At 48.5% G+C, this 25,192-nt stretch overlaps 10 protein-coding genes across 10 annotated transcripts; 4 read left to right on the top strand and 6 right to left on the bottom strand.

The window, feature by feature from the left end:
* Positions 1 to 653: 653 nt before the first annotated feature.
* Positions 654 to 7,144, bottom strand: atg2 (uncharacterized protein; the record flags this gene model as incomplete). The annotated part of the gene is made up of 5 exons (XM_057272996.1): positions 654 to 671; positions 731 to 1,654; positions 1,708 to 6,693; positions 6,747 to 6,875; positions 6,980 to 7,144. 5 exons carry the CDS (start codon positions 7,142 to 7,144, stop codon positions 654 to 656), a joined length of 6,222 nt encoding a protein of 2,073 aa, XP_057141175.1.
* Positions 7,145 to 7,780: 636 nt separating this feature from the next.
* Positions 7,781 to 9,561, bottom strand: N7471_000274 (putative CECR1 family adenosine deaminase; the record flags this gene model as incomplete). Its single annotated transcript, XM_057272995.1, has 2 exons — positions 7,781 to 9,384; positions 9,438 to 9,561. 2 exons carry the CDS (start codon positions 9,559 to 9,561, stop codon positions 7,781 to 7,783), a joined length of 1,728 nt encoding a protein of 575 aa, XP_057141174.1.
* Positions 9,562 to 10,198: 637 nt separating this feature from the next.
* Positions 10,199 to 11,128, bottom strand: N7471_000273 (NmrA/HSCARG family protein; the record flags this gene model as incomplete). Its single annotated transcript, XM_057272994.1, has 1 exon — positions 10,199 to 11,128. The coding sequence occupies one exon, from the start codon at positions 11,126 to 11,128 to the stop codon at positions 10,199 to 10,201; it is 930 nt and encodes a 309-aa protein (XP_057141173.1).
* Positions 11,129 to 11,663: 535 nt separating this feature from the next.
* N7471_000272 (class I SAM-dependent methyltransferase) lies at positions 11,664 to 12,686 on the top strand (the record flags this gene model as incomplete). Its single annotated transcript, XM_057272993.1, has 4 exons — positions 11,664 to 12,000; positions 12,061 to 12,099; positions 12,176 to 12,232; positions 12,295 to 12,686. The coding sequence occupies 4 exons, from the start codon at positions 11,664 to 11,666 to the stop codon at positions 12,684 to 12,686; spliced, it is 825 nt and encodes a 274-aa protein (XP_057141172.1).
* Positions 12,687 to 15,250: 2,564 nt separating this feature from the next.
* N7471_000271 (uncharacterized protein) lies at positions 15,251 to 16,350 on the bottom strand (the record flags this gene model as incomplete). Its single annotated transcript, XM_057272992.1, has 5 exons — positions 15,251 to 15,713; positions 15,767 to 15,939; positions 15,990 to 16,133; positions 16,183 to 16,251; positions 16,300 to 16,350. The coding sequence occupies 5 exons, from the start codon at positions 16,348 to 16,350 to the stop codon at positions 15,251 to 15,253; spliced, it is 900 nt and encodes a 299-aa protein (XP_057141171.1).
* Positions 16,351 to 16,546: 196 nt separating this feature from the next.
* N7471_000270 (uncharacterized protein) lies at positions 16,547 to 18,912 on the top strand (the record flags this gene model as incomplete). Its single annotated transcript, XM_057272991.1, has 4 exons — positions 16,547 to 16,615; positions 16,665 to 16,750; positions 16,824 to 17,176; positions 17,225 to 18,912. 4 exons carry the CDS (start codon positions 16,547 to 16,549, stop codon positions 18,910 to 18,912), a joined length of 2,196 nt encoding a protein of 731 aa, XP_057141170.1.
* Positions 18,913 to 19,255: 343 nt separating this feature from the next.
* On the bottom strand, positions 19,256 to 20,176 carry N7471_000269 (DUF3425 domain-containing protein; the record flags this gene model as incomplete). The annotated part of the gene is made up of 2 exons (XM_057272990.1): positions 19,256 to 19,965; positions 20,014 to 20,176. 2 exons carry the CDS (start codon positions 20,174 to 20,176, stop codon positions 19,256 to 19,258), a joined length of 873 nt encoding a protein of 290 aa, XP_057141169.1.
* A 365-nt stretch (positions 20,177 to 20,541) lies between these two features.
* Positions 20,542 to 21,268, top strand: N7471_000268 (uncharacterized protein; the record flags this gene model as incomplete). Its single annotated transcript, XM_057272989.1, is given in 2 exon segments — positions 20,542 to 20,656; positions 20,673 to 21,268. The coding sequence occupies 2 exon segments, from the start codon at positions 20,542 to 20,544 to the stop codon at positions 21,266 to 21,268; spliced, it is 711 nt and encodes a 236-aa protein (XP_057141168.1).
* A 150-nt stretch (positions 21,269 to 21,418) lies between these two features.
* N7471_000267 (sugar porter family MFS transporter) lies at positions 21,419 to 23,128 on the bottom strand (the record flags this gene model as incomplete). The annotated part of the gene is made up of 4 exons (XM_057272988.1): positions 21,419 to 21,907; positions 21,959 to 22,636; positions 22,702 to 22,942; positions 22,995 to 23,128. 4 exons carry the CDS (start codon positions 23,126 to 23,128, stop codon positions 21,419 to 21,421), a joined length of 1,542 nt encoding a protein of 513 aa, XP_057141167.1.
* A 410-nt stretch (positions 23,129 to 23,538) lies between these two features.
* Positions 23,539 to 24,851, top strand: N7471_000266 (uncharacterized protein; the record flags this gene model as incomplete). Its single annotated transcript, XM_057272987.1, has 2 exons — positions 23,539 to 23,985; positions 24,036 to 24,851. The coding sequence occupies 2 exons, from the start codon at positions 23,539 to 23,541 to the stop codon at positions 24,849 to 24,851; spliced, it is 1,263 nt and encodes a 420-aa protein (XP_057141166.1).
* Between the last annotated feature and the right edge of the window lie 341 nt (positions 24,852 to 25,192).

The raw sequence follows: 25,192 nt of genomic DNA, 5'->3' as shown, positions 1-25,192 counted from the left end.
CTCATCTCGATTTAATCGGCCCAAGTCATCTGCCCTGCAATACGACTGCAACCCCCAGATTTGTGTTTCACATGCATGATGCACAATGCAATTGAAACGGATTGCTGCCTTGCTGCCCCAGGCTGCCCAGGTGATCGTCGGAACTTACTGGGCACTTTTTTAAGGTCGTGGGATTTACGGAGGACTGGTAGTACAGAGCCTTCCAAAATGGGTGGCAACTGCCCAAAGGAGTATACTCGGATGCTACCGCGCTAGTCCGAAATAGGAACTGGGATAGCCATGCTTTTCTCCTGGTACTTGGTATATCTGTAGAAATAGATCTCGTGGATAAAGATCCCGATCCTTTATTGAACATACTCAAGACTCCCACGTCATGCAGACTAAAGCTAAAAATGACTTGAAAGGACCAAAGTGAAAGCGAAAGCAAGAGCAATTTAAGATCATAACGCGGTCGTGGTGTGGTATCGAACTGATGAAGCAATCAGAAAAAAAAAAGGTAAAAATGAACTCGGCAAAATCAAAACCAAAAACGAAAAAAAAGAAAAACGAGAAAAGGGACCATCGACTACATATGTATGCATGTATGTACGAAGTATGCAAGGGCCAACCACCCGTAGACCCCAAGCCCAACACCGGCCTCGTGTACCTCACTCTCAGTACCGTTTATATTTCTAAAACTAGAGTCAGTCACAGCCACACACCAAAACAAGGTTTGTCGGAAACCACTTACATCTTCCATCTTGCGCCGATTGCTCGGGTCAAGGGTATTCCCCGCACCAAGCAGAGTCTGTCCCACAGCCTTGGACACCCCGATGGCGGGTCGGAGGATGACCGTGGGCGCACGCTTCCAGACTGCCTTTGCGGCCGCCTTGGCGCTCCCACTCTCGACCACCTCCCCGGGTACGGCGACGATCGCGTCGCGAGCTAAGAGTAGATCGCGCTCGAGACCGCTGAAAGCCCCACGTAGTCCCTGTATCACCCCAACCGGCTGATCAGCGTACAGTGAGATCTTCTTGGCTTCGTCTTCGTCGAGGGAATCGTCGTCGAAGGCTGGTGCGCTGGGGGTGGTCAGCAGGTCCTCCGCGCCTTGCAGGACGGTTTGTGTGCCGATGGCGAGTTTGGCGCCGAGTTTGACCAGCTCGTTGGAGGTTGTCTTGGCGAAGGCTAGGGCGCCCTTTTGGATGCTGCGTACGATTCGGCCATCCTTTTGGTATTCGCGCATTGGGATGACGACCAGGTCGCGCACGCCGCCGCCGACGTTGACTAGGGAGCGGATCGGGGCGAGACCAGCGAGCACACCGGGCAGTTGATTTTGCTTCACATCTGGCATCCAGATGTCGTTGAGAGTTTGCCCCATTCGGTCGAATCCGGACACTCCGTAGATGATCACATGTCGTAGCACCATATCGGCGCCATCCAGGACGAAGAAGTTCATGAACTCAGTTGTGCGGCCGGAGCGGAGTCCTGCGTAGTCGACCCGCTTGGGCTTGAAGTCTAATTTGACTTGAATGGCGTTTATCTCTACTCGCTGCAAGAATGGAACATCGCCCGGGGTATCAGAGGGTTTGGCGGTCTCATCTCTGAATTCGAAGAACCGGCTCATGAAGTCGAGAGCATCTTGGTCAACATGCAACCGGAGGGGTAGAACAGTTGCCTAGGAGTCAAGTTAGAAACTGGTCTGAGTAATTTATAACTGGGTTAACAAACCTTGAGAACAATTTCAGATGCAGCTAGCTCAGGCACAGGCTTCACAGTCAGAACTTCAAGGTGAACCATGCTCATTCCACTCTCTTTTTCGCCAGCCTCACGCATGTAGGTTGCGAACTTCTTCCATGTGGATGTCGGAACATGATCATAGATTTCCAGATCCTCGACCCGCACATCCAACGAACTCTGAGTCTCTTCTGAGCCAGGTGGGAAGATAATCAGATCAGCAGAGACACCCTTCAACTCAAACGTCATTTTGTGGTGTTTGCTCCGATGCAAGCGCAATTTCTTCTCCCTCTTAGAAGTTGACCGGCCCTGGCGACTTCCAGCCCCAGTTACGGTAGTGGTTGTCGCATAACTGCCAGTCTCGCTAGTGAAATCATCGATGTCATGATTGATTTCGCGGTGGAGTTCCCGTGGATCTTTGTTGGCTGGAATACCGATGTAAATGGAGTTGAAGAGGAAATCGCCAATGACAGACTCCTCTTCATCTTCTACCGAAGGTGACATCCGTGAGCCCCTGGAACGGCGTTCTGTGGCCTTGGTTTCCACATCCTTGACAGCTTTGGATATTGTGTCACGGGTGCGCTGCCAATCATATCCATCAAAGAGATTCCAGATGAAATGCACGTCTCGCACACGCACACGCAAAGGACTCCGCTCGAGCTTGGTGTCATTGGTGAACCCGTAGGTGTTCTGGGTAGAGTCCCACCGATGAGCGGTTCCACCCACAGCTGATTTCTTTGCAAAATGGTCCTCTTGGAAGTCCAATTCTGTCAAGCTGGAAGATACTTGGTATTGGGAATGGAAGCTGTCCAGCAGATCATCGGAGGCCGCTTCCATGCCTTCAACGCCCACACCACCAAGGGCGCCCTTCACGGGATAGAAATCGCTGACGTATTCAAGTTCGTCGGTCACATGATCTTCAATGGATGATTCTTCGGGGATAGTTGCCAGATCATCGTTGGGAAGAGGGGGATGAGCCGCAAATGCGTCCCCGGTGAACGAGGCAAACATATCTTGGATGGGCATAACCTCTGTTCGATATTTGATATTGACGTTTGGTGGAGTTGGAGGCTGAAGGCCATTCATGATGCTGATAAGCGTTTGAGTTGAATCCGCGCAGGTCTCGAGGATCAACAGGTCATCTCTCAGCTCTACGTCCAAAGACTTTGTCCCATCCTCAGCGCTGGTAAGCTTGACACCGGCAGTTGCCGATGAAATGGAAGAAACAGGAACAAAGCCTTTATCGATGTACGCTTGAACCTGGGTGTCTTGGGGAACGACTGAGCCCCGTTGGTGTAGGTTATACGTATCCTCATGGTACACGTTGTCGATTATCATAAGCGAGGCTTTCCTAATATCCAACGATGCTTCGGCAGATTCGTCTTCATGAATACTTCCTCCAAACTTGGCATTGGTGAGGACTGCAAGGCCTTTTGCGGGAGAATTGCGAGGGTTGAGGCCAAGAACACAATCTCTGAACACAACTGCCAATTTGACCGGCTTTGTCGAGGAGCTGGATTCAGTCGCCATCGATCGCCCTGTCATCGAAGGTGACGGCATTGAATGCTCTGCAAGATTGGCGATAGAGTTGACCATACTACTGGCCAAATCTCCGCTCATCTTGTCGCCACCCAATCCAAGGAAGGCTGCCACTGATGGCACCGTGTACTCGACAAGGAGGTTGTGCAGTTTGATCTTGTAGGTAGGATCCATCTCATCGGGTATGAAACGAGCCATGAGGACCGGCGGATAGGACTGGTCTGGGTCCTGATATTTGTTCGGGGGCCACAGAGCATGCCCCACCAGCTCTTCGTCGTTATTCCGAGTGACGGCCATCGTTCCGATTTGGGCCGCAGTGAGCGAAGGCATGGTAATGTGTGCAACTTCGACATCTGTAAGTTGACTGTCGATGTTTCCAACTTCTCCACCAACGTGGACGTGTCCATGGAAGTGACGGACCAGCATCAAAGTGAGAATACCAGGGCGATCGTCTTCCGGCAAATACTTGGTGACATTGGAAAGCCGACTCAGCTCGACAGCAAGAGACGAGAGAGGCTCTAGCCCACTTGTATCTAAAATGAACGTTTCCAAGCGCCCCACTGTCACACGAAGAACAGATCCTTGTCGTCGCTGGCGCAACAGTGTGTCTAGCATGATATCATCTTCCACTTCGAATTTGTCCTGGGACGGGGTAATCAACGTCAAAAGACGATCGAGATCAACCTCCTTCGGGGCAAACAGGAATTCAAGGCGGATGTTGTTCAGCGTGATTTTGGCGGGAGTATCAGATGAAGCGTCATCAATTGAAAGTGGTCCAATCATTTTGGCCTTGTCTATTTGAACACCAATCCCTTCAAACCTGCTGACGATTTTGACGGCGGTCGTAGTAAGTTGAAGACAATGAGTTTCACCAGTAACATCCAACAGGATGGCACCAACTCGGGCATTGACTTTCCATAGGGCTGACGTGCCCTTGGTCGTGTCAATAACTGGGGCGGGTGTCTCAAAATGCACACCACGGGGGCGCTGTTTGGAGGGTGGCGGGCCGCCTTTGACTGTTGACACTGACGAGATGGAACTTCCCAGTTCGAGAATGGTGCTCAGGCCACCCATCCAGCCTAGGACCTCTTCCAGGCGCTGTACATTGAGATTTATGTGGAGAGGCAGCGTAGAGATGTCAACTTTGGCCAGATTTGCCGACTTGACCAAAGAGATAGAAATATCTCCTTGCGAAGGGGATAAAACATCACGCGTAGATTCACGCATCTTCAATCTTTCATCAAAGAATATGATATCGTCTGAGGCGAACCCAAACGCAAACTTGGACACGCCAAGATTCAGCTTGGTAGTTGTACTTTGAGCTGAAAGGCAAGCATCTAGACCAGATATAGTAAGACGAAGAATCACATCTTCCATGCTGTAGGGAGGAGACAAAGGCGAGTCACTATTGTCGGACGAATGTACATGCCCCGAAACACGTTCGATGAATTTTATTGAAAGAGCATGGACGACAAGATGAACAGGAGGTGTGCGCGCAGGCTGGTCCTTTCGCGACTGCTTCTCAGACGGATCTTTTTCAGCCGTACCAAGAACATGAGACAATTTTTGTCCTATCTTGGTTAAAAGCCAACCAATTGCAATATCGAAATGTACGGATGTAGAGAACACTTCCACAGCAATTTCAGGTAGTTCAGTTCCAGCACTTGACTCAGCCCGTGCCTCAACAAAGTCTCTTCCGAACCTCGTAGATTTGGAAGCTCTAGAGGCAAGTAGACTTTCTTCGGGTGCAGAGTCCCCAAAGCTAACTGTGGATTCATTCAGGTCGCTGTCTGCGTTCTCTTTTTGTGACACAGGTGACGGCTCGGCCGACACTTCTTCTTCGGAATCAGGAGGCGAGAGCCACAGCAAAATCTTGTCAACTGTCAATACCGACTTTCTCATTTCATTGATTCTGTGCAACCCAGGAGATGATGGAGCTGAGGGTCTATCCCTGGGTAATGTCTGAGATTGAGATTGGTCGTCCGGGTCATGCTGCTCAGTGGTGTTGTCTTCTGATGAGGCCGTGCATCTTGAAATCGCTTCATCTTGAACCTGGGTGGACTGTGTCGGATCAATAGGTGCGATATTTTTAGATCGGTCATCAAGAATACTCCGGGAGTGGGATGCACCATCGAACGAACCCCATGCCCCTGGGATTTGTGGCATGAAGCTCCCACTCGGATCCTGGCTGATAGCACTCATGTAAAGACTTTGCGCTTCATCGTGGGAGAAAAGCTTGGACTCGTTGAGATCGGTATTTGTGGTTTCTTCTCGTGAGCCCGTGCTGTCAGGCTCTGAGCGTGGAGGAGATGTACTAGAAGGATGGGATGATACGCTAAATTGTGATCTTTCGTTATGTTCATTTTCGTTGTAATCATTGTAATGCTGTGCGGGTGGCGTGGCTTCGTCAATTTCAGAGCCGATTTGGCTGTGATGTGTGTCGTAAGATTGGGACAAATGATAGCTTTCAGAGGGTTTTAAGGGCTCGTCATAGTATTCCACCGGTTGGCTCTGATACAAGCTTTGTGGGCTATGAGACAAGTGGCTTCTCCATTCACTCCCGTCCCGTCGGTCTTCTTGGGGATATAGTACCGGTGACTGCTCGTCATCAAAATCATCGAACTGAGTGTCAATCACAGAGTCTAGGTACCCCGGGTTGTCTTGGAAGGGGTCATCTCCAAATATTTGAGAATCTTCCAGATATCCACCACGGTGACTACCTGACTCAGAGTCGACGTCTGAGAATCGACCATGGGAAAATGTAGATGCCTCCAATGAATTGCCCAAAGCTTGCGGCGGCTCGAAGATGGTTGATTGGGTCATAGAAAGGGGTTCCTCATCAGAGCGATCCAATGGAGAGGGTGATGGCGCTCTGCTTGACGGCTGGCTGCCCTTTGACCGCATAGTTGTCGTCGGAGATGCAGGAGCGGCAAACCTAGAGTAGTTTGAGAACACTGAGGGGTCCGAAACCAAACCAACATTGATATCGGCGATTGAGATGAGCCGCTTCCCCTCTCGGAATGGAAGACCCTCCTCCGGGCTAACAGTTTTCTCAGATACTCCGTGTACATCGATTTCTCCGACGCTCAACAGACCTGCGACAAGGTCAGGCTTATGTTCGGGTTGCCGTTTTGACGTTCCATCTTGCTTCAGCTCCATGTCCACTCGCACAACTGCATCTTTTATCTTGAGTTGGAGTCGATCCACAACGCCTTTCAAGAACCCGGCCACAAAGCTCGGCAGTGATAAAGTCTCACTCCCAAGACCGAGATCGTCATCGTCATCGGCGGACCAGGCTAACGGGTCGTGGGGCAGGATCTGGGACTGTGACGATATTGCGGCTTGCAGCTCTTCCCTTTCCTCCTTTGGCTCGGACTCAAGGAATGACTCCGCAAGACCAGACGGTGTGGGCACCGCCGAATAGTCATCCTTTTCGCCTTTCTTTTTCCGTGTCGCCCCTTCGTCGACTCCTCTGACAATAACCGAATATGTACCTCGATGCCGTTTGCCTCGCACAGGATCCCGCTGTTGTGGAAATCGGCGGGAAGAGTGATTCGAAGAAGCTGAACTCGGGCGCTGAGCAGCTCACACGACGGAGGAAGATTGAGTAGAGTCGATAATTTCTAGTTCGTGATGTAAATAGTCAGCCCGCACTGCTCCATGGGTCGCGTTCGATGATCACGAAAGGCCGCCCCGCCGCCCGCGGAGGGTCGCCGCACCCACTCACCTCTAGTTTGAGGCCAATATCCCTCAACTCGATGGTAGATCGTTGTCCCCAGCGTATGCCTAGGTTATCTGGATCCAAGGCCTCTGTGTCAAACAGGCCCAGGCGAGACAGGGCGTATTTGAGGAGCCGCTTCTGGAAGAACGATGGCATGAAGTACGACGCCATCGTGACTGAGAGCCGGGGCAGGGCTCGTTCATATGCGGACTCGTATCATCGAAAATAGCTTAACAAAAACAATAAAGCAGCCAGCTCCGACAAAGCGGAGTGGATGGGGAAGTCGTGAAGGGGGGAATGTTCAACAATGACGTTCCGGGCACCTGATAAAGGCGCGATAAGTGACCCGAGTCAGGCGCCGACGTGCCAACTCACCGATTGACAACAGATTTGGCCAATTATCTTCTGATTGACTTGTGATATGTTTCATTTCACTTCAATAATTACAAAAATTGGCCTACACCAGTTGCACTATTACCGAAAACGGCTTTCGTGTTCTCATGTTTGTTCGTGCTAGGCTACTATGTATGTGACTCGTTCTCAGATGGTCTTTTAGATGTCTTTTTAGATGTCTTTTTAGGTGTCTTTTTAGGTGTCTTTTTTGTGTTCGTTTTTGGTCTTTTCGGAATCTTCTCAGTTAGTCTTTTCAGATGTCTGTTTTCATAGATATTGTCTCCCCCTTCTCAGTTTGTTGGCTAGACGGCAGAAAAAGGCGGGGAAAAAAGCATACTTTATGCAGACGACTTTCTAGTTAGTTAACTAGTTAGTTATGTAACTATAACCTTTGATGATCAACATGACAGAACTTCAATCGTCCCCAGCATCGTATTCAGCGAACTCCAGCACAATCCACTCGCAGAATTTCTCGAAATCCGAAGCAAATTGCTGCAGACGTTCAGATTTCATCCCCTTCCCCATTACCCCATTTTGAATGCCAGCTTTCCACTCGGCGGTCGACTGGTCTTCATAGCAGCTCCACCGGATGGAGTTCTGGGCCATCATTGATAGGCCGACCAAATCCACATTTTCGAGTCCCTGCAAAGCCTGCCAGAAATCGTGCGTCAATCCATTCCTTCCATGGCCGAGAATTGCGGGGTCGTCGTTGCACAGCGAAACGGGGACGCCTCTGGACAATAGCGCGGGCAAAGGATGGGTTTTGATGGAGCTAGCAAGGCGGAGCACTTCATTCGAGATCGGGCAGCATTCCACGAGGATCTTCTTCTCTTTGACTAAATCAATGAGCAGAGGATGCTTGTAAAGCGAAAACGCATGGCCGATTCGTCGAGTGCCAAGAAGGATAGCATCGAATAGGTTGTGGTCTGTCGCGTCACCGTCGCCCAGACATTCTCCAGCGTGGAAAAAGAAGGGAATATCGACGTCTTCTTCCGCACATTGCTTTCGGAACCAAAATAGTAACGGCACAAGGTCGACTAGCGGCCTTCCGTTGTCCTCTTGGCCAACAAGATCAAACCCACTAATCAGAGCGGGGAACTCCTGCTTCGTTTCGATGCACTGTTTCATGCTATTGACAATCGCCTCATTGCTAAACCACCGGAGCGTAGTCCAAATAATGCGAGGATCGTAGAAGTCCTTCCCTTCATCCGTTTGTTTGAACTGAGCCACAACATCTTCCACCACACGACACCACTCAAAGTAGTCTTCTTCGGGTTTGTCGTTTCCTTCTTTCCGAAATTCGAAGACAAATCCAATGCGGAACTCCACGTATCGAATTCCATCCTCGGCAAGCTGTCCGAGCAACCGGCGCAAACAGGCACGGAAGATAGGCTCGTACATCAAGAGAGAGCCGACAATGGGGAAAGTCTTTGTGAAGATAGACCAAATTGCGTCTACTCCGTGGTGGTGGTGATACGAATGTTCCGGCAGAAGGACACATCGGTTGTTCAGCCATTCCCGGAAGCCCTTCTCTCCCCTCTTGGGGAAAGAGGAGGCGGTCTTCTGAATCGAGATCAACGACGAGGCCTCGTATTTCTCCGACCAAATACTTGGCTTGTCCTCGGATGCTTCTAGAGGCTGCGAGGAATACTGGAAAAGCACGGTCGCTTCTTCGTAGTCCTTGGCTGTGATCAACGGCTTCGGCGCTAACATGTGTATGCCGGGAGTGGAGAATGCCTGGTCAATTAGGAAGTTGATGTCGAACATGGCGTCCATATGGGCATGCAGGAGGGACCCCTTTGGCATCTTTTCCACGATTTTCCATAGTTTAGTCGTCTCCATGCGGCCTTTGGCCAGATTGAACATGACACCGGGGTAGAGGATCTCATCCGCCTGGTGGGCCACGGCATCGTCCAATCCACTTGACCACAGCTCGTTCTGTTCCTGAGCTCGGATCTGCGACACAATCTTCGTCGCCCGGGCGGCGATAGGTGATAGAGATTTGCGCAGATTTGCATCTACAAAAAGAGTTAGATATGGTATTTTTGTACTTGATTCGAGTGGGAAATACCGTGACGTCGCTTTTTTTCTTCCATAATTAAAGCATCGCGTCCTTTCAGATATTGTTGGATGAAAGGATCCCCAACCTGAGGGATACCCTCCTCAAGTTCCCATTCGTTCTCTGTATTTGCCATGTTTTGAAGAGATTCCAAATGGTTGTAGAGTCATCGAGGCTCAGAGTGGACCGGATTGTCGGGAGGGGAAAGTTACGCTCCCCGCCTTATCCGTTTTCGTCTTTTGGTTGCCTAAGATTCTATCTACATATGTACTTTCTTTTGATTGGCCTAAACTACAGATGTAGAAACGGTTTTGGATAGAAAATGCGGATGAGCTGATTTGTTTACCCGCATCTATCCGTACATAGCCTAAGGGATAACTATAATGTATGTAGCATTCCGAAACATATACCTTGGCTTTTGCTATGGTCTAGCGGTAGAATTATATATTAATTTCAACACATGTCCCCGGCAAGTGCATTGGGTTAAGTGGGGGACTCTGGAAGAAAACATAGCTTGTTGGACTGAAACAATCACAATGCGGGATTTAAGTACAGAATTCATCAAATATATTCTAGGCAAAGTTTCGAATGAGGGTCGTTGATCTCGTGTCCCATATACCCCCATTCTAGCATAAATTTGCCAAGGGTTTCCTATTTCACTTGCATAAATCTGTTTATTATTCCTGTGTTAAAATCATCGTCATAAGGATCATTTATCATGAGAGCTCACTGTACAAGTGTCGATATATTGTTTTCAATATGTAATACTCCCTTCAGGTTTTACAGAACTCGCTCTCATCCTTCAGCCACGTTTCGAAATCTAACAGGCGTTGCTCCTTGACAAGATCTGTACAGTCCCATGAATATCCGCCGTCCTCAACAAATCTGCAGGTATCTCCAAAATCCGGGATCGCCCACCTGAGCATCGTCACCAATAGACCGTATGTTTCTGGTATATCGTATCCTACCACTTCTCGAAAGCTCCGCTGGATCTCTCGAAACGTCAACTGTTCCCCAACCAGCGAAAATTCCTTCATTCCATACTCTCCTGGTTCGTTGAATGCCTGTGCAGCGACATTGCCAATATCCTGGGTTCCGACCATGGCTATGCTCCGGTCACCCATTTGGCGTAGCATGGCCGCATACGAGCGGCCAATGAAACCTGGCATGATGTTATCGTAGAACGCCACAGGCCGCAGGATTGTCCACAACATCTGCTGCCGCAGTTCATCCCCAGATTTCTCCCAGGCGGATGCAGTTGTGGTTTTGAGATATTGCTCAATCCGTAGCTTCGTCGCAAAATGTGGGACTTGGGTCGGGGTATGCTCTGAGACACCTGGACCACCACGGTCGGCTGATGAGAAAATGAAGTGATGCACACCGTGTTGAATCGAGGCGTCGATGAGAGGTATAGCCTGATCTTCTTCAAAAGATCCAGGTTTAAACGGATCCGGGCTCGTGACGCAAAAAACACCATATACAGGACCGGGTATGGCTGCGAATATAGTGGATGGTTTGTTGACATCTCCTTCAATGACAGATACGTTCGGCTTGGATCGAAGCCGTTGAGCAGCTGCGGAGGATGCATTGCGGGTAAGAGCATAGACATGAAATGCGGGGGCGGTCGGGGATGAAAGAGCTCTAATCAGAGCGCCTCCTTGTTTGCCTGTTGCTCCCACGACGATAATACGTTTTGACTCCATCACGGGAGTTCTGGACGTCGAGCGATGATAAGATTAAATGGAAATAGCAAATAAGTTCTACCACAGAGACACCAGATTTCGCATGCACCCAAAGCAAAGAAAAATGATTAAATTTACGAGGAATGGTTGCTTATAAGCCAAAAGGTTCAGCGATACGAATAATTCTATAGAATGTCTCCGAGGAAAAGTCTCCGGGAGAGTTTGGTGCTGTTCTAGAAAGCGTAGTTTTAATCGATAATATATCCCCTTGAGGTTTGAGGTTCCAAGGTTGTTATGTCAGCTTAGTCAGACTAGGTTACGGCCCGGAGATTTATTCGGAGACATTTTCTAGGTAGTGAATTGCCAAATTAGGCAGCCACTACGTCAGTTTCAGATGCTTTGGTGTAGGTCCGAATTAGACTCAGACACCAGGATTCAAGTACCTTAGGGTATTTTTTTTTAGATATAAAAGCCCCAGGTTCGCCGGGCTTCTGGTATTGTTCCACACAACAATCCATTCTACGTTACACTCTGTTATACCGTGTCCCTGAGCAGAATGGCTTCCGATTATCGAACTGCCGAAAAGACCACTCTGCCATACGCAATAGACCTTGTCAAGCAATCGGGTGTAGCTTCTACTGCTGGACAACCACTCGCCATTCTTGACCAGGCCTGTGGCACAGGTGTTGTCGCGGTCGCCCTTCATGATGCGTTTCGTAGCCAATCTGAAAAACATTGGCGCTTGACGTGCACTGATCTGTCAAGCTCGATGGTCGCTGCAACTCAAGAACGGATCCAGAAAAGCGGCTGGGAAAATACCGACGCGGTGGTCTCTGACGTCCTGAAAACAGGCTTCCCTGAAGACCAGTACACCCACGTCTTTGGCGCATTTAGTAGGTAGCGGGAATATTTCCATGACAATGCGAAAAATACAGTTAACGGGAAAAAATCAGTCTTCATGGCACTCCCTGACTCTCAAGCAGCTCTGGACGGTACGAGTTGTCTCTCATTTTTTGTTCCTTTTGCTCATATAGATTGAATACGTTGTCGATTCTAACGTGGATTAAGAGGCACTTCGTATATTGAAGCCAGGGGGAACAATTGCTATAGTATGCTGGGGATCTTGTAAGTCATCGAAAGAGCTTATTTTTTGCAGTTCGAAAGTCTAATTGGCGTACTCGCGATAGTTGGCTGGATCGATCATGTCAATGCGGCGGCGGCTTCCTTGCCAGGGAACCTTCCACAAATATCCACTGAAGACTTTATGAGAGCCATGGGAGATGGAAGATGGGAGGATCCCACCTGGGTCAAGACGCAATTTCGGAACCGAGGTTTGAACGAAGTTCAGGTCACTTCTGTTGAAAAAACGATTGCTCAGGGAATATCGGAATTTAGCGCGCTGCTGAAGGGTCCTTTGAATTTTATCATGTCTCGTTTCTGGACCGAAAATCAACGTCAGCAAAGCGGCGCTCAATTTGCTCCCGCACTGACACAGCATCTGGAGGACTTATACGGAAAAGGCAATCAGATGGAGATCAATTCTACGGGAATCGTCGCCACTGGTACAGTGCCACACTGAATGGGATTTTATTGAGCATTGTATGAGGCAAGATACAGCCAGTAGAAGCGTTTACTTCTCAAGAAATCCTTTTTACGTTTTTGCTCTTGTTTTTGTATACCCAGAAAGGCACCAGTGGGCTACAAAATAGAAAGCTCGGGGTGGCGAGCGATCTTTCTCACTAAATGCGAGAACTCTCACTCAATGAATTGATGCCATTAGAAGCAAAATGTGAATTATCAAATCTCCAATAGTCAGGCTTGCGTGCCGACAATGACCCCTAGCTCTACCCTTGCCCGAACTTTGATAGAATCTGCTTGTTGGTACCCTCGGTGGCTTGGGTCGTTCTACCACTACATAGAAGATAGAGAAAGGTGTTCGCCATTCCATTTGTCGTTCTGGTAGCACAGCTGCTCCCAAAGCATACTCGGGGTTTTCTGCAGAGCTTGCCAGCAAAGGATGTTATGCCAACTTTATGCAAGGAATATTTTAGAGCTTGAGTAACGCGATTACAGCCGTGAATTAGGCCTATGGCTGCATCAATGGCATCTTGCGAATGTGTATGATCTCCGCATTTTAGAGATCTTCTCGGTTAATTTCTGTACCGGGATATGTTGGGGATTCTCAGGTAGACTGATCCAATATCCTAGGCTCCGGTATTCTTCCAAAGCCTGATTAGGAAATCGTGGGACCGAGTAGACAAAGGATCCTAGGAGCATCGAGTATAGAATGATAATGCTGATTGGGTTGCCGAGTAGCAAGCTCCGCTATGGCGTAATTAATTGCAGCTAGTTCACCAGGATTAAAGATCATACTGAGAATGCCAGGCCTTTTTTGATGGGACGCGGGTTGCCATCCAAAAGTGAAGGGGTACAAGTAACGAACTAGCGTGTTATATTTTATTGATGTAGCTTACTCAGGCTGAACTTAGCGAGCAAATCAGAGCACTCAGTGAGCAGATTAGTGTGCCTATGTAATAATTAGTGAGCGGACTAGGGCACTTAGGGCGTGCTCGGATCTACTTAGTGAGCAAAAAGCGGCAAAGCTTGAGCACTATAACGGAAAGGGAAGGCCAAGAAGTTGCAGAGGAAATCAAGTATATAGGTAAGTAGTCACCCTGTGCTTTGAGAGTCTCAGTGAGGACGGGACCCCGATGGGGAAATTCACATCCGCGGCCTAAAATCCGGTACATACTGCTACATATGTTGGTCGCTTTTTTGGGTGTACAGCCCTCATTGCGATTTTGTAAATAGATTCCTTTTTTCATACATGCCTCCTGTTACTACTTGATGTAGTTAATGAACCTTCCTTTTATTTCAACTGCAGAATTTAATGTCCGCTCAGTGGTCCGATCGAATTGCGGCTCTACCCGTCCCAGATAGCCTATTGCCTGCATCTCCGACATCGAACCTCATCAACACATAAAGGCCATACATTCACCACGTAAAGTCAGAAAGTCGTCAATTCATCTCAATCTATCAAAATGCAAGCAATACGAGTCCACCCTTCACCATCCGACCCCCCATATTCCACAACAAACCCAGCCCTATCAACAGCCCTCTAAAAATCGACAAAATCCCAATCCCAACCCCAACCCTAGGCCACCTCCTAATCAAAATAAAAGCAACAACCATAATCCGCGACCAGCTTATATGGCCAGAAACATACGCCAAGCCATATATAATCCCAGGCCACGACCTCTCCGGCATTGTCGCCGGCACTCCTAATGACTCAATCTTCGTAACCGGCGACGAAGTGTTCGGCATGGCGCACGCAGACCGCGGCTCAACATAGGCCGAGTACGCTCTTGTTAAAACCAGTGAATTTGTACGTAAACCGGCCATTAGCTTTGAAGAGGCGGCGGCGTTACCGATGAGCGCGTAGACGGCGTATAAGGCGCTTTTTGTGCATGCTGGTCTTGTTCTTTCGTCGGGAGCGGCGGGAGTAGTTGAAAACCAGAACGAGGAAGACGAGGACGGCGAGAAGCGTAAAAAGCGTGTTCTTGTCACTAGGGCGGCGGGTGGTGTAGGGATTTGTTTGGTGCAGCTTGCTACGTTGGCTACGGTCTATGTTGTTTGCTGCTAGTGGGTCGGATGAGAGGAATAGGGAGTTTTTGAGGGGGCTTGGTGCTGATGAGGTTGTTGAGTATGGTGCGATTGGGGGTGAGTTTGATGTTATTGTTGATTGTGTGGGTGGTGGTGTTTTGGAGAGGTATTAGAGGTTTGTTAGGGATGGTGGTGTTTTGTGGAAGAGCATCGGAAGCGTAGGATCTCGAGGGAGGGAGTGAGGGCGTTGTTCTTTATCGTTGAGGGAAGCGCGGAGGCTTTGAGTGTTTTGGCTGATTTGGTGAATCGGGGGCTTTTGAAATCGTTTGTTGCTGCTAGCTTTCCGTTTATAAGGGTAAGAATGGCTTATTATTATGCTAATAGGAGGTTTGAGGGGAGAGGAAAGGTTGTGCTTACCATTTGAAAGTGTTTACGATTGTACTACTGAAGAATTCTATGGGATCATGCTTTGGCTGATTCTGCAGTCCACGGGAGATTGATATTAATAAGACATTTTGCCCTTTGACCAGTTTATTTACTTTATTTATGGGTCCCTGACAGGATGGCCGACACTTCTTCATAGACCGAGAATACAATACCACCACTCAAAAGCAGACGGCCCAGTCGCATCGTACTGCCTTTCCAGAATCCGCGAATGCCATAATCCCGAATCACACTCCGCGAGGCCTCGGAAATACTAGCACCTTGAACACCTTGTGCCCGCGTCTTGATTGTATCAAAAGGCTGTGTAGCGTAGACAGTAACCACGCCAGCTACAGCACCAATTCCAAATGTCGTGAACACATTTGTCTTAATGCCCTTGGCTTTGGTGGCCTCCTTGAGCATATTGTATGTCCCCATACGGACTGCTGATGTGGCTGATTGTTTCATTGCGGTGGACACTAGACCTCGGTACAGCTCGGTGATACCATGTTGTTGGACCAACACCTTAGTCGCGTGGAGGCTGGACTTGAATTGACGAGCCCCTTTTGCATCATCGATTCTACACAGAGCAGTTAGCTCAATGTGCCATGTCATCAGTATTAGGGCACGGACAATGCGGTCTTTATTCTCTCTGTTGGTGTCACTGCGAGGACACTTTCTACGGCACCTGCAACCATGCCAGCCAGCATTCCTCTACCAGGTGACAGAACGCCACGGTCATCGGCAAGAGAATTGCGGATAGTATCGTACGATACAAATCTCACAGCAGCTTTCGCTGTGGTTCCCTATACATTTTATCAATATGGGATAATGTAAGAGATGTTAGATAACTGACAATAACAAGAGTCGAGCATCCCGTGTAAAGTGCACCAACACCTTCCTGCTTGGCAACTTGAAGAATGAGACGTAAAGGATTTGACGTCTTAACAGCGCCGGTGTCTAACAACTGAACGCGAGTTTTTGAGTACTCGAATGGATACTGCCAGATATTAATCGCCGAACAAACATAGAATGGGTATGGCACTCACTGTTATTGCTGCTTCCACTCCGCCTGCAATTCCTCCAGACACTAGGGAGACCCATTGGGGTGTATGAATCTGGAAGATCAGTTAGCCGAGGTACTTGGGTAGCACCAGATCAATTACCCTTTGCGGTTTATGTAGCTCAGATTTTTCTGACTGAGCAATGCTGGCCATGATGAGAAGGTACGGCAAATATCCGTTTCTCTGACGAATAGGGGGAGTCACGGAAACTCCAACTTATACAGCCCTTGACCCCTTTGATATGTGGGGGCGGAGAACAGGGAACGGAACGGGAAGAGACTTGCCGCGGCAATTCAAATGTTCTCGTTTATCACCCGATTCTTCCGTGGACGAATCTCTCAAGAATATCATGGAAAAACAATCTCCATCTAAGCCGCGGAGGGCCGCAAAGGCCTGCTCATTTTGTCGACGGAGGAAGGCAAGTAAATCGCAAAGCTCTGAGCGCCGTGGAACTAACTGTGGAACAGTTCCGCTGTGACAGCGAAAGACCGTGTTCCAACTGCAAGACATATGCACAACAATGTGCATATGTACCTGGACCTGAGCGACCAAGGTAGGTCATTAATTATCCGCTTGCGCATATCTGCACAGACAGCCCTGGAGTGATCATCACTAACTAACCGAAGACCAACAAACGCTCGGCTATCACGACTAGAAGCGGAAAATGAACAACTTCGACAACACCTAGGACGTGGCCATGCACGTTCTGAGGATCAAAGAGATGCCACAGAAAGTCCATCCCAGCAGCCAAAACAAACGCGACCTCCGGATATTCCGAATTCACAAAATGCCGACCGGTCTCAATCGGCTGTATCGAGGATATTCATCTCGCCTAATGGCGACTCAAGTTACCACGGACTTACGAGCACTTTGTTCGACGATGCGCCGACAGATCGACTTGGTCATCCTCGGTCGGCGGATCCGCAGATGCCGATGGAGCATATTCGCAAGCAGTTGATGGGAGAGTCTGCCTATCAAAGTGAGTCCCTCCTTCACCGCGAGTTCTTCTTACACTAACCTTGAGCAGGACAACTAGAAGGATTGAATTTGCGACAAGGTAAGCTAGACTTTGATGGAGTCGATCCGGAACTCGGAATGCACCTCCTATCTTTGCATTGGAATCGCCAGCATCATTCTTTCCTGATCACTTATCGCCCGGCTTTTATGCGAGATATGGCCACCGGTGGTCCGTACTTCTCCAAGCTCCTGTTGAACGCGATTTACTTCGGCGCATCGAAATTCAGCAATCGCCCCGAGGTTCGCCGAGACCCCGATGATGTCCGCACTGCTGGATGGACATTCCGACAGAGAGTCAAAGAATTGCTGGGCAGCGCTTTGGATCGAAGTGAAATCACCACTATCCAGGCATTGCTAGTGATGACTAGCTCCCTGTTTGCGTTAGGCGATGAACGCAGTGCTGCGTGGCTTTATGCGGGTACGGCATTTAGGATGATCATCGACCTTGGTATGCACGTGGATGCTACTATACTCAGCAACATGCGACGTCTCTCGGACGAGGATATAGAAATACGCCGTCGAGTCTTTTGGGGTGCTTTTGTTGTCGACAAAATCCAGTCACTTTATCAAGGCCGTCCAGCAAGTCTACAGGACTTTGACACAAAGGTCTCGTTGACATTTTTGGACCACTATGAAGAGTTAGAACACTGGCAACCGTTCGCATATACAGATGTGCAGTCATATCCGGGATCACCTGCATACAGTGTTTCAACATTTACTGAGCTCTGTAAACTGTCGTTGATTTTGAACGGTATCCTGAACAAGGTTTACTCGGAGAGAAGCTCGAATCGGTCTCCTCAGGAACTACTCACTACTTTAAAAGCTTTGGATTCTGAGTTGAATACCTGGTATCAGAACCTGCCGGATTATTTACGCTTTGGAAATTCCCCAACAGAGATCACACCACCACCTCATGTCCTTTCTCTTTTGGCACTCTACAACGTCCTCCTCATTCTTCTCCACCGACCCTTTGTGGCCGAAGGTCACCTTCACATAACAGATCCATCAGTCGCTATCAGCTCCTTCACAATATGCACTGCAGCTGCAGCTCGCATTATCATTATCCTGCAAGCCTACGACCAGGCATTTTCCATCAGACGCGCCCCCTATCTGATTTCGTACGCGACATATGTTGCCGCAACGATTCATGTTCGAGTCGCCGCCCAACGAGGAGGTGGCAGTAGAGCGCATTCAAATCTCTGGACGTGTCTTGATATCTTCCAAAAGAATCAAGAGACAAACTGGGCTGTCCGCCGTGCCAAAAATGTGATTCTGCATCTGATGGAACGGATGGAAGTTGATATCGGTAGTCAACACCGTCAACGTGATGCCCGACCTGGTCATGATTCAAACGAGCAGATAGAAGATTTACAAAACCAGCCTCATCTTGACCCTGAATCTCTGGAATCATCTGCTTTGCCTGCTCAAATGACGCCACCGGAGACCGAAGCTTCTGAATTGGATATGGATATGATTATTCAAAGCTTCATTCGACAAAACGCAAAGCAAAATGATGGGCAGATATTCTGTGAGCAAGCCTATGGCTCTGATATTTCTGCAAATCATCTAGGTACAGTCGGTGGTCTTGCCCCGACTGTCATGCCGGGCTACATCGGTTCATATATTGATGCACAGATTGATGATGACATGTTGTTTGGATTTAATGGATCTATACAAGATAGTGTTCTGTATAACTAGGACATGATAATTGCCAGGATTTCAATTTGTGCAACTCCTAGGTACTAAAGCTTTGATTGGAACTTTAGAATTGTTCTATTGTGATACATGATACCCACGGCTGAATATGAAAATTGTATAATTCTCGACATCGGCTACGATACACTACCACTACGAAGGTGGATAGACGCTGTAGAGTCAGGATATATAAGAAGCTCCGCCTCTATGTTCTTTTCTTTTCGAGCCTCCAAGCCTCCAATCAAACGCGACATGCAACCCCCCCACCATTTCAGGCCTCATATCTACACGGGAGAAGCCTAGGAACTCGAAAGAAGCAGTGATTTCTTATCAAGCAGGGGTCAGCTTAGCTACAAATAGCTGAGGGAATGTAGAATAATAGCTTCTCTTCCCGTTTCAGACGCCAATAGTTCGTAGATCGAAAAAGATCCCAACAATTTTGGACTGTTAAGCCCCAGATAGACATAAAAGAGCTTGTTATCTCCCAGCCAGTCGGATCCCAAGGGTCTTTCCAGACTAATATTCCCGCCGTTCCTTCTGTCGACTTACATAAGTCTCCACAGAGCCCGTATTCATCTAACAAAGGCTCCAAGACAATCAAATTATCGCGCATTTGCGGGCTAGGGAATAGATCAAGCCACGGGTGGTGTGGAGTCGAGAGCTGGTTGGAAGTAGGCTGCAGGCTAGGGGGCAGAGAAACTATTTCATTGTCGGCCTGTGAGGGCCCAGCGATGCAGAAAGGAGACAACGCTTCGTTGTGCATCAGGCTCGATTGATATCCCAGGATTTCGATATTATGCATCAGAGCCCGGGTCAGGTTTAGTTGTGTGAGGCCTAGAAGAAGTTCCGTGCAGGGCGAACCGGCCAAGGACCGGTCATGAAATATCCATTCCAGCTGACGAATGACCCATTTCATCTTTTCGGAATGAATCTTAAGGTTGTAAAGCTCCCTCAGACACGCAAAGTTGGTTATGCAGTTACCGATAACCGGTATCAGTGCTGCTGTCGGTGGGTCATAGTTCTCCGAGTTCTCCGCGGCATAGCGCTTGCGCCGACCTAGATGGAGTGAGATACCGTTACTTGACAAGGGAAGGGCGGACTTACGACTCTCTCTCTTGATTAAACGATTCTGTACTCTCTTCCTTCTTTTCGCATTGGTAATCCCGGTCCAGTCATCCTCCAGCCGGAATCCAACCTGTAGGGGGATACCTTGCAGAAGGGATGCTTGCGCGGGGGCATATGTCGATGGATTACGCCGAAGATCCATTCCGTATTCAACAACAAAGTGCATGCATAGAGACGAAATTGAACATATCCTGTGGTGTTATCGTGCGGGGGCTGTCACCCAGCCACATTAGCGCAACCTTAAGAGGTAATCCGGCCAATGGGGACCATCTTTATTTATTTCTGAAGGTGCTCTACTCCACTTACGAAGAGGCAATATGATTCACGAGAATGCCTCTTGCATTCGCCTTGAGACGAAAGCTTTCGCCCCATAAATCAGAGGGTCGCTTCGTTCTTTTCCATGAATATATAAAGGGGCCAGTCAACGCTCATCTTGTCTCAGCAAGAACCACAAAGTCTTCGTCAGAACCTACTTTTCGCATACTTTACTTTACCTAAACTGTCACCATGGCATCTCGATACACTGCAGCTTATTCACACCCAAGCGGCCCAGGGGATGGGCGCCCAACGGCTGAACAGGTTGTCCGAGACGTAAGGCCTCATTGGAAAGTGGGCGGACAAGGTGATCTTGATCACAGGTTGCTCTTCGGGTATCGGAGTCGAGACAGCTAAGGCCTTGTCGAAGACGGGCGCAAAACTGTATCTAACAGCACGAAATCTCCAAAAGGCAAAGATGGCCCTTGGTGAACTCGCAGAGTCTCCAAATATCCGCCTTCTTCCCCTTGACCAGGAGTCTCTCGACAGCGTTCGGAGTTGTGCTGCAGAGTTTCTGGCTGAGAATAACAAATTCCACCTCTTGGTTACAAACGTGGGCGTCATGATGACCTGCAAAGAGACCACGAAGGACGGCTTCGAGCTTCAATTTGGAGTGAATGACCTCTCGCACTTTCTCTTGACCAACCTCCTGATGCCCGCTCTACTCTCGGCATCCACGCCGTCATTCCACTCAAGAGTACTTGTACTTTCCTCCACTGGTCACAAGTTCTCTGCGGTCAATTTCAACGACATTAACTTTGACGACAAGTTCGACGCCATGCAGGCGTATGGGCAGAGCAAAACGGCGAATTTGTGGACTGCAAACGAGATCGAGAGACGATATGGGTCTAAGGGACTTCATGCCTTCAGCGTTCGCTATTATGTCGTCAATTCACGGAACCTACCACCAGACTGCTAGATAGGATTAAGAATAAGGGTTCTTCTTTTCGGCGTGTTGGCACAGGTAGGGAGGAATATAATTGCCGCGAATATATATGTAAAAATATACAAACCAGCGCTAACAAAAAGGGAGACTATAAATTGCAAATTCGATAGTAATATTCGGCAATTAGACCTTTTCAACCTGTTCAAACATTTCCTTATCATCAATAGTGTCATCAGCCCTGGTGATGCTCAGTTGCCTCCTTGGAATCAAACCTCGTCCTTCGAAGAGAGCGTCCACCTCTTCCAACTTCATCCCTTTGGTTTCAGGAACCATAAACCAAACAAATGGCACCGCAAGTGTAATACAAGCAGCAAAAACAAAATAGGTCCCAAATCCAATGTTCGAAATCATATAGGGCGTGCTTCTTGCGATGACAAAATTGAACAGCCAATGCGTGGCAACACATATGCTCATACACAAACCACGCACACGCAAGGGATAGATTTCGGAACAAATCACCCAAGGCACGCCAGCCCAGCTAAAGCAGAAGGAGACAGCAAAGACGAATATGAACACCGCCGCTGCATAGGAAGTTCCACTAAGCGATCCGTTCGAATTTGTGGTTGAACTTTGGACTTTGACGAAGGCCCCGATCAGCCACATTGAGATAGCCTGAGAATGTCAGAAATCGTAAAATCAAAAATAAACCATCGGGGACCGTACAATCATGATACTTCCGCCAATCAACATCGACTTCCTGCCGAATCGGTCGACAACAAAGTACATGGCAATGAAGACTGCCACCAATCGAACAATGCCGTAAATTCCAGTTGAAACGAGTGTTGTTTGCGTTCCTTGCAGCCCAATTGATCGGAAGATACGCGGAGAGTAGTAATTTATGGAGTTCGATCCACACATTTGGAAGAAAACCATAATCATCACACCGAGGAAGACCCGGTTGCGCAGTCCGGGCTGCATGAGCTCCTTCCAAGCAGCACGGGTATTTCCCAGACTATCCGCTAGCTCAAGCTCTAGCTGATGCAAGATATCGTCTACCTCCTCTTGAACGGCTGAATGATCAATGGGAAGACCACGAAGATGTGAAAGTGTCTTAATGGCTCGGACCTTCCCGTGGACTTTGGCAATCCACCGCGGTGACTCGGGCATGAAAGCCAAGCCGATTATTAACAAACCACCTGGAATAAGCTGCAATGCGAACGGGGTCATCCACTGCGAAGAGGTGGGTGCCATATTGCGATCGACGCCGAAATTTATCCAGAAACCTAGACATGTTCCTAATTGAACACCAATCTCGTAAATTCCAACCAGCCGACCTCGGATATTTGGCGGTGCACACTCCGCTGTGTATAACGGCACCAGCATGCTAGCGAAGCCAACTCCCTGTCAAAGGTTAGCGAATCAAATAACCCAAGTTAAGAAGGCATTTAATCGGATGTTGTACTTACTACCCCGCCGATTGCTCTTCCCACGAACATGACAGCTGTGTTACCAGCTGAGGCTGTCTGCATAATTGATCCCACAATGAAAGCAATGGCACCAAGTCCCAAAGCTAGCCGCCGGCCCAGCTTATCACCAACAGGTGCTGCCGCGAGAGAACCGAAGAAGCATCCTGCTTGAAGTAGTGACACTATGTTGGCGGAAAATGCGTTTTGGACGGCCTCTGATGCGCCATCTAGTCCGAAGTCCCTTGAGCAAGTTAGTCCAAATTTAAAACAAGTATATGCATTTCATTAGATACCTTTTGAACGGGTCCAACTCAATTGACGTTCCAATGAATGCCAAATCATAACCAAACAGAAATGCACCCATTGAGGTGACAATTGCAAGAATATAGACACGAGAATTGTTTTGAGCAGTAGCTGCTAGCCCCATTGGGGCTGTAAGTGCCATGTTGAACGGATATATGTGAGATCAATTTGGAAAATCTCCCACATTTGCCGTTCTGCCACATCCTGCTATGGTTGTTTTATGTCTAAACGCACCCCGCTCCAGATTTGAATATCCGGGGAAATATTGCCCCAGACAAAAAATGTGCCATGGTACCGGGTTAGCGCTTCAGAGATGCCATGGAGACTTTCTTCCACGGGATATAACTTCCCGCGGAACGGAGACCCACAACGCGTACAAAGGGTCGATCGGTAGTTGTGAGCAAATGCCGATACTGCAAAGTTGCAGTTGGGAACAGATATGCAATATCATATATAATCTTGGTTGGTCGCCATGGGTTGTGTGGTCGCAAGAGCGAGTGATCAATGCGAAGCACCCTGTGTTCAAGAACCATCATGACTACAGCAGCAACATTGTCGATTGCAGAAACTTATGCAGTTTCGAATCCCTTTCCACTGAAACAATATGTTCCATACCCAACAAGACGGTCATTGCCCGCAGTTTGGATGCGGTCAGGAACATCCAAAGGCCTCTTCATTCACCGAAGGGATTTGCCCGAGAAAGTGGAACAGTGGGGACCTATTTTGTTATCAGCAATGGGATCATCCAATGCTGGCGGTCGACAGATTGATGGTATTGGCGGAGCTACATCGACAACTTCGAAAGTAGCAGTCATTGCGAAGTCAACTCGACCGGGTATCGATGTGGACTATACGTTCGTCCAAGTTGCCCCTGATCAGGCGAAGGTTGATATAACAGGGAACTGTGGGAATATTGCATCTGGAGTGGGCCCTTTTGCATTAGATGAAGGTCTTGTAGGAGCGATCGCTGGCCAAAGTGAAGTGAGCAAGATTCGGCAGATTCATATTTTCGTCTGCTAATTCGGGATTAGATCAATGTCCGTATTTTCAACACAAACACTCAACAAACGATCGTGGAAACGGTCCAGCTATCCCCGAGTGGAAAGTACAGAGAGGATGGAACTTGCCACATCCCCGGCGTTGAGGGCACCTCAAGTCCCCTCAAGGTCGCGTTTCTCAATCCTGAAGGGAGTATGACTGGGAAGATGTTTCCAAGTAGCGCAACACAGGAGACTATTAGCATTGATTCAAAGCATTTGGGTACCATTCAACTACGAGTCAGCCTTGTCGACGCGGCAAACCCATTTGTACTCGTCGATTCTAGCTCGTTAAAGGTGAACGGCCACCCAATAAGACCAGATGCATTTGACGCCGATTTCATCTCCCTTGCCGAAGACATTCGACAAGAAGGCGCAGTGCGGTTTGGCCTAGCTCCAGATGTGGAGAGAGCAAGCATTGTTCGAGGCACACCAAAAATCGCATTTCTATCTCCACCCGCCGACGAAGGCTCGGACATAGACGTGCTCGCATTTTCAATGGGTAAACCGCATCCGAGTATCCAAATGACGGGTGCTGTGTGCATTGGAGCTGCGATGGCGATTCACGGGACTGTCGCGTGGCAGTTGGCTAACGGACCGACGAGAAACAATTCCCCCAAACATGGAATGGAGATTGAGGGGCAGAGAATTGCGAGCCCTATCCCAGTACGGATCAGACACCCTGCTGGTGTTATGCAGACTGAAACAATGTTGGGTCTGAATGGAAACGGAGATATTCATGTGAGACAAGTCGCAGTTTTAAGGACCGCACGTCGGTTGTTTGAGGGCAATGTGTTCTATAAGATATAATGAGCAGAAAATGAATACATAGAAGCCAGATAGCAATGGTTGGGCGCCCATGGGGCCGCCCATCAACCGCCCATCAGTGCACAACTTTCCCAAATAGGATGGATAAATCGCTGATTCAGCGAGTTAAATACCGTTTATTTACACACGTCATGGTCCATACAGTGTTTGATGTCCAAAACGAAGCATATCTTTTGTGAAAAATTGGTAAATATCGCTGTATTCTTATTTGTTATATCATTTTCATACCAATTGCTTTATTGAAGTTGAATATCACCTGTTGGGGTCAAATAATCCTAAAAGGCACTTGTTCCTCTGGAGATGCGTTGAAGATATATATTTCT

Source organism: Penicillium samsonianum, assembly GCF_028829775.1.
Source record: "Penicillium samsonianum strain IBT 33392 chromosome Unknown utg000001l_segment0_segment0, whole genome shotgun sequence".
Classification (NCBI taxonomy): Eukaryota; Fungi; Ascomycota; class Eurotiomycetes; order Eurotiales; family Aspergillaceae; genus Penicillium; species Penicillium samsonianum.
Note: the sequence above shows the minus strand (reverse complement) of the source record. Positions and strands in the feature narration are given on the sequence as shown.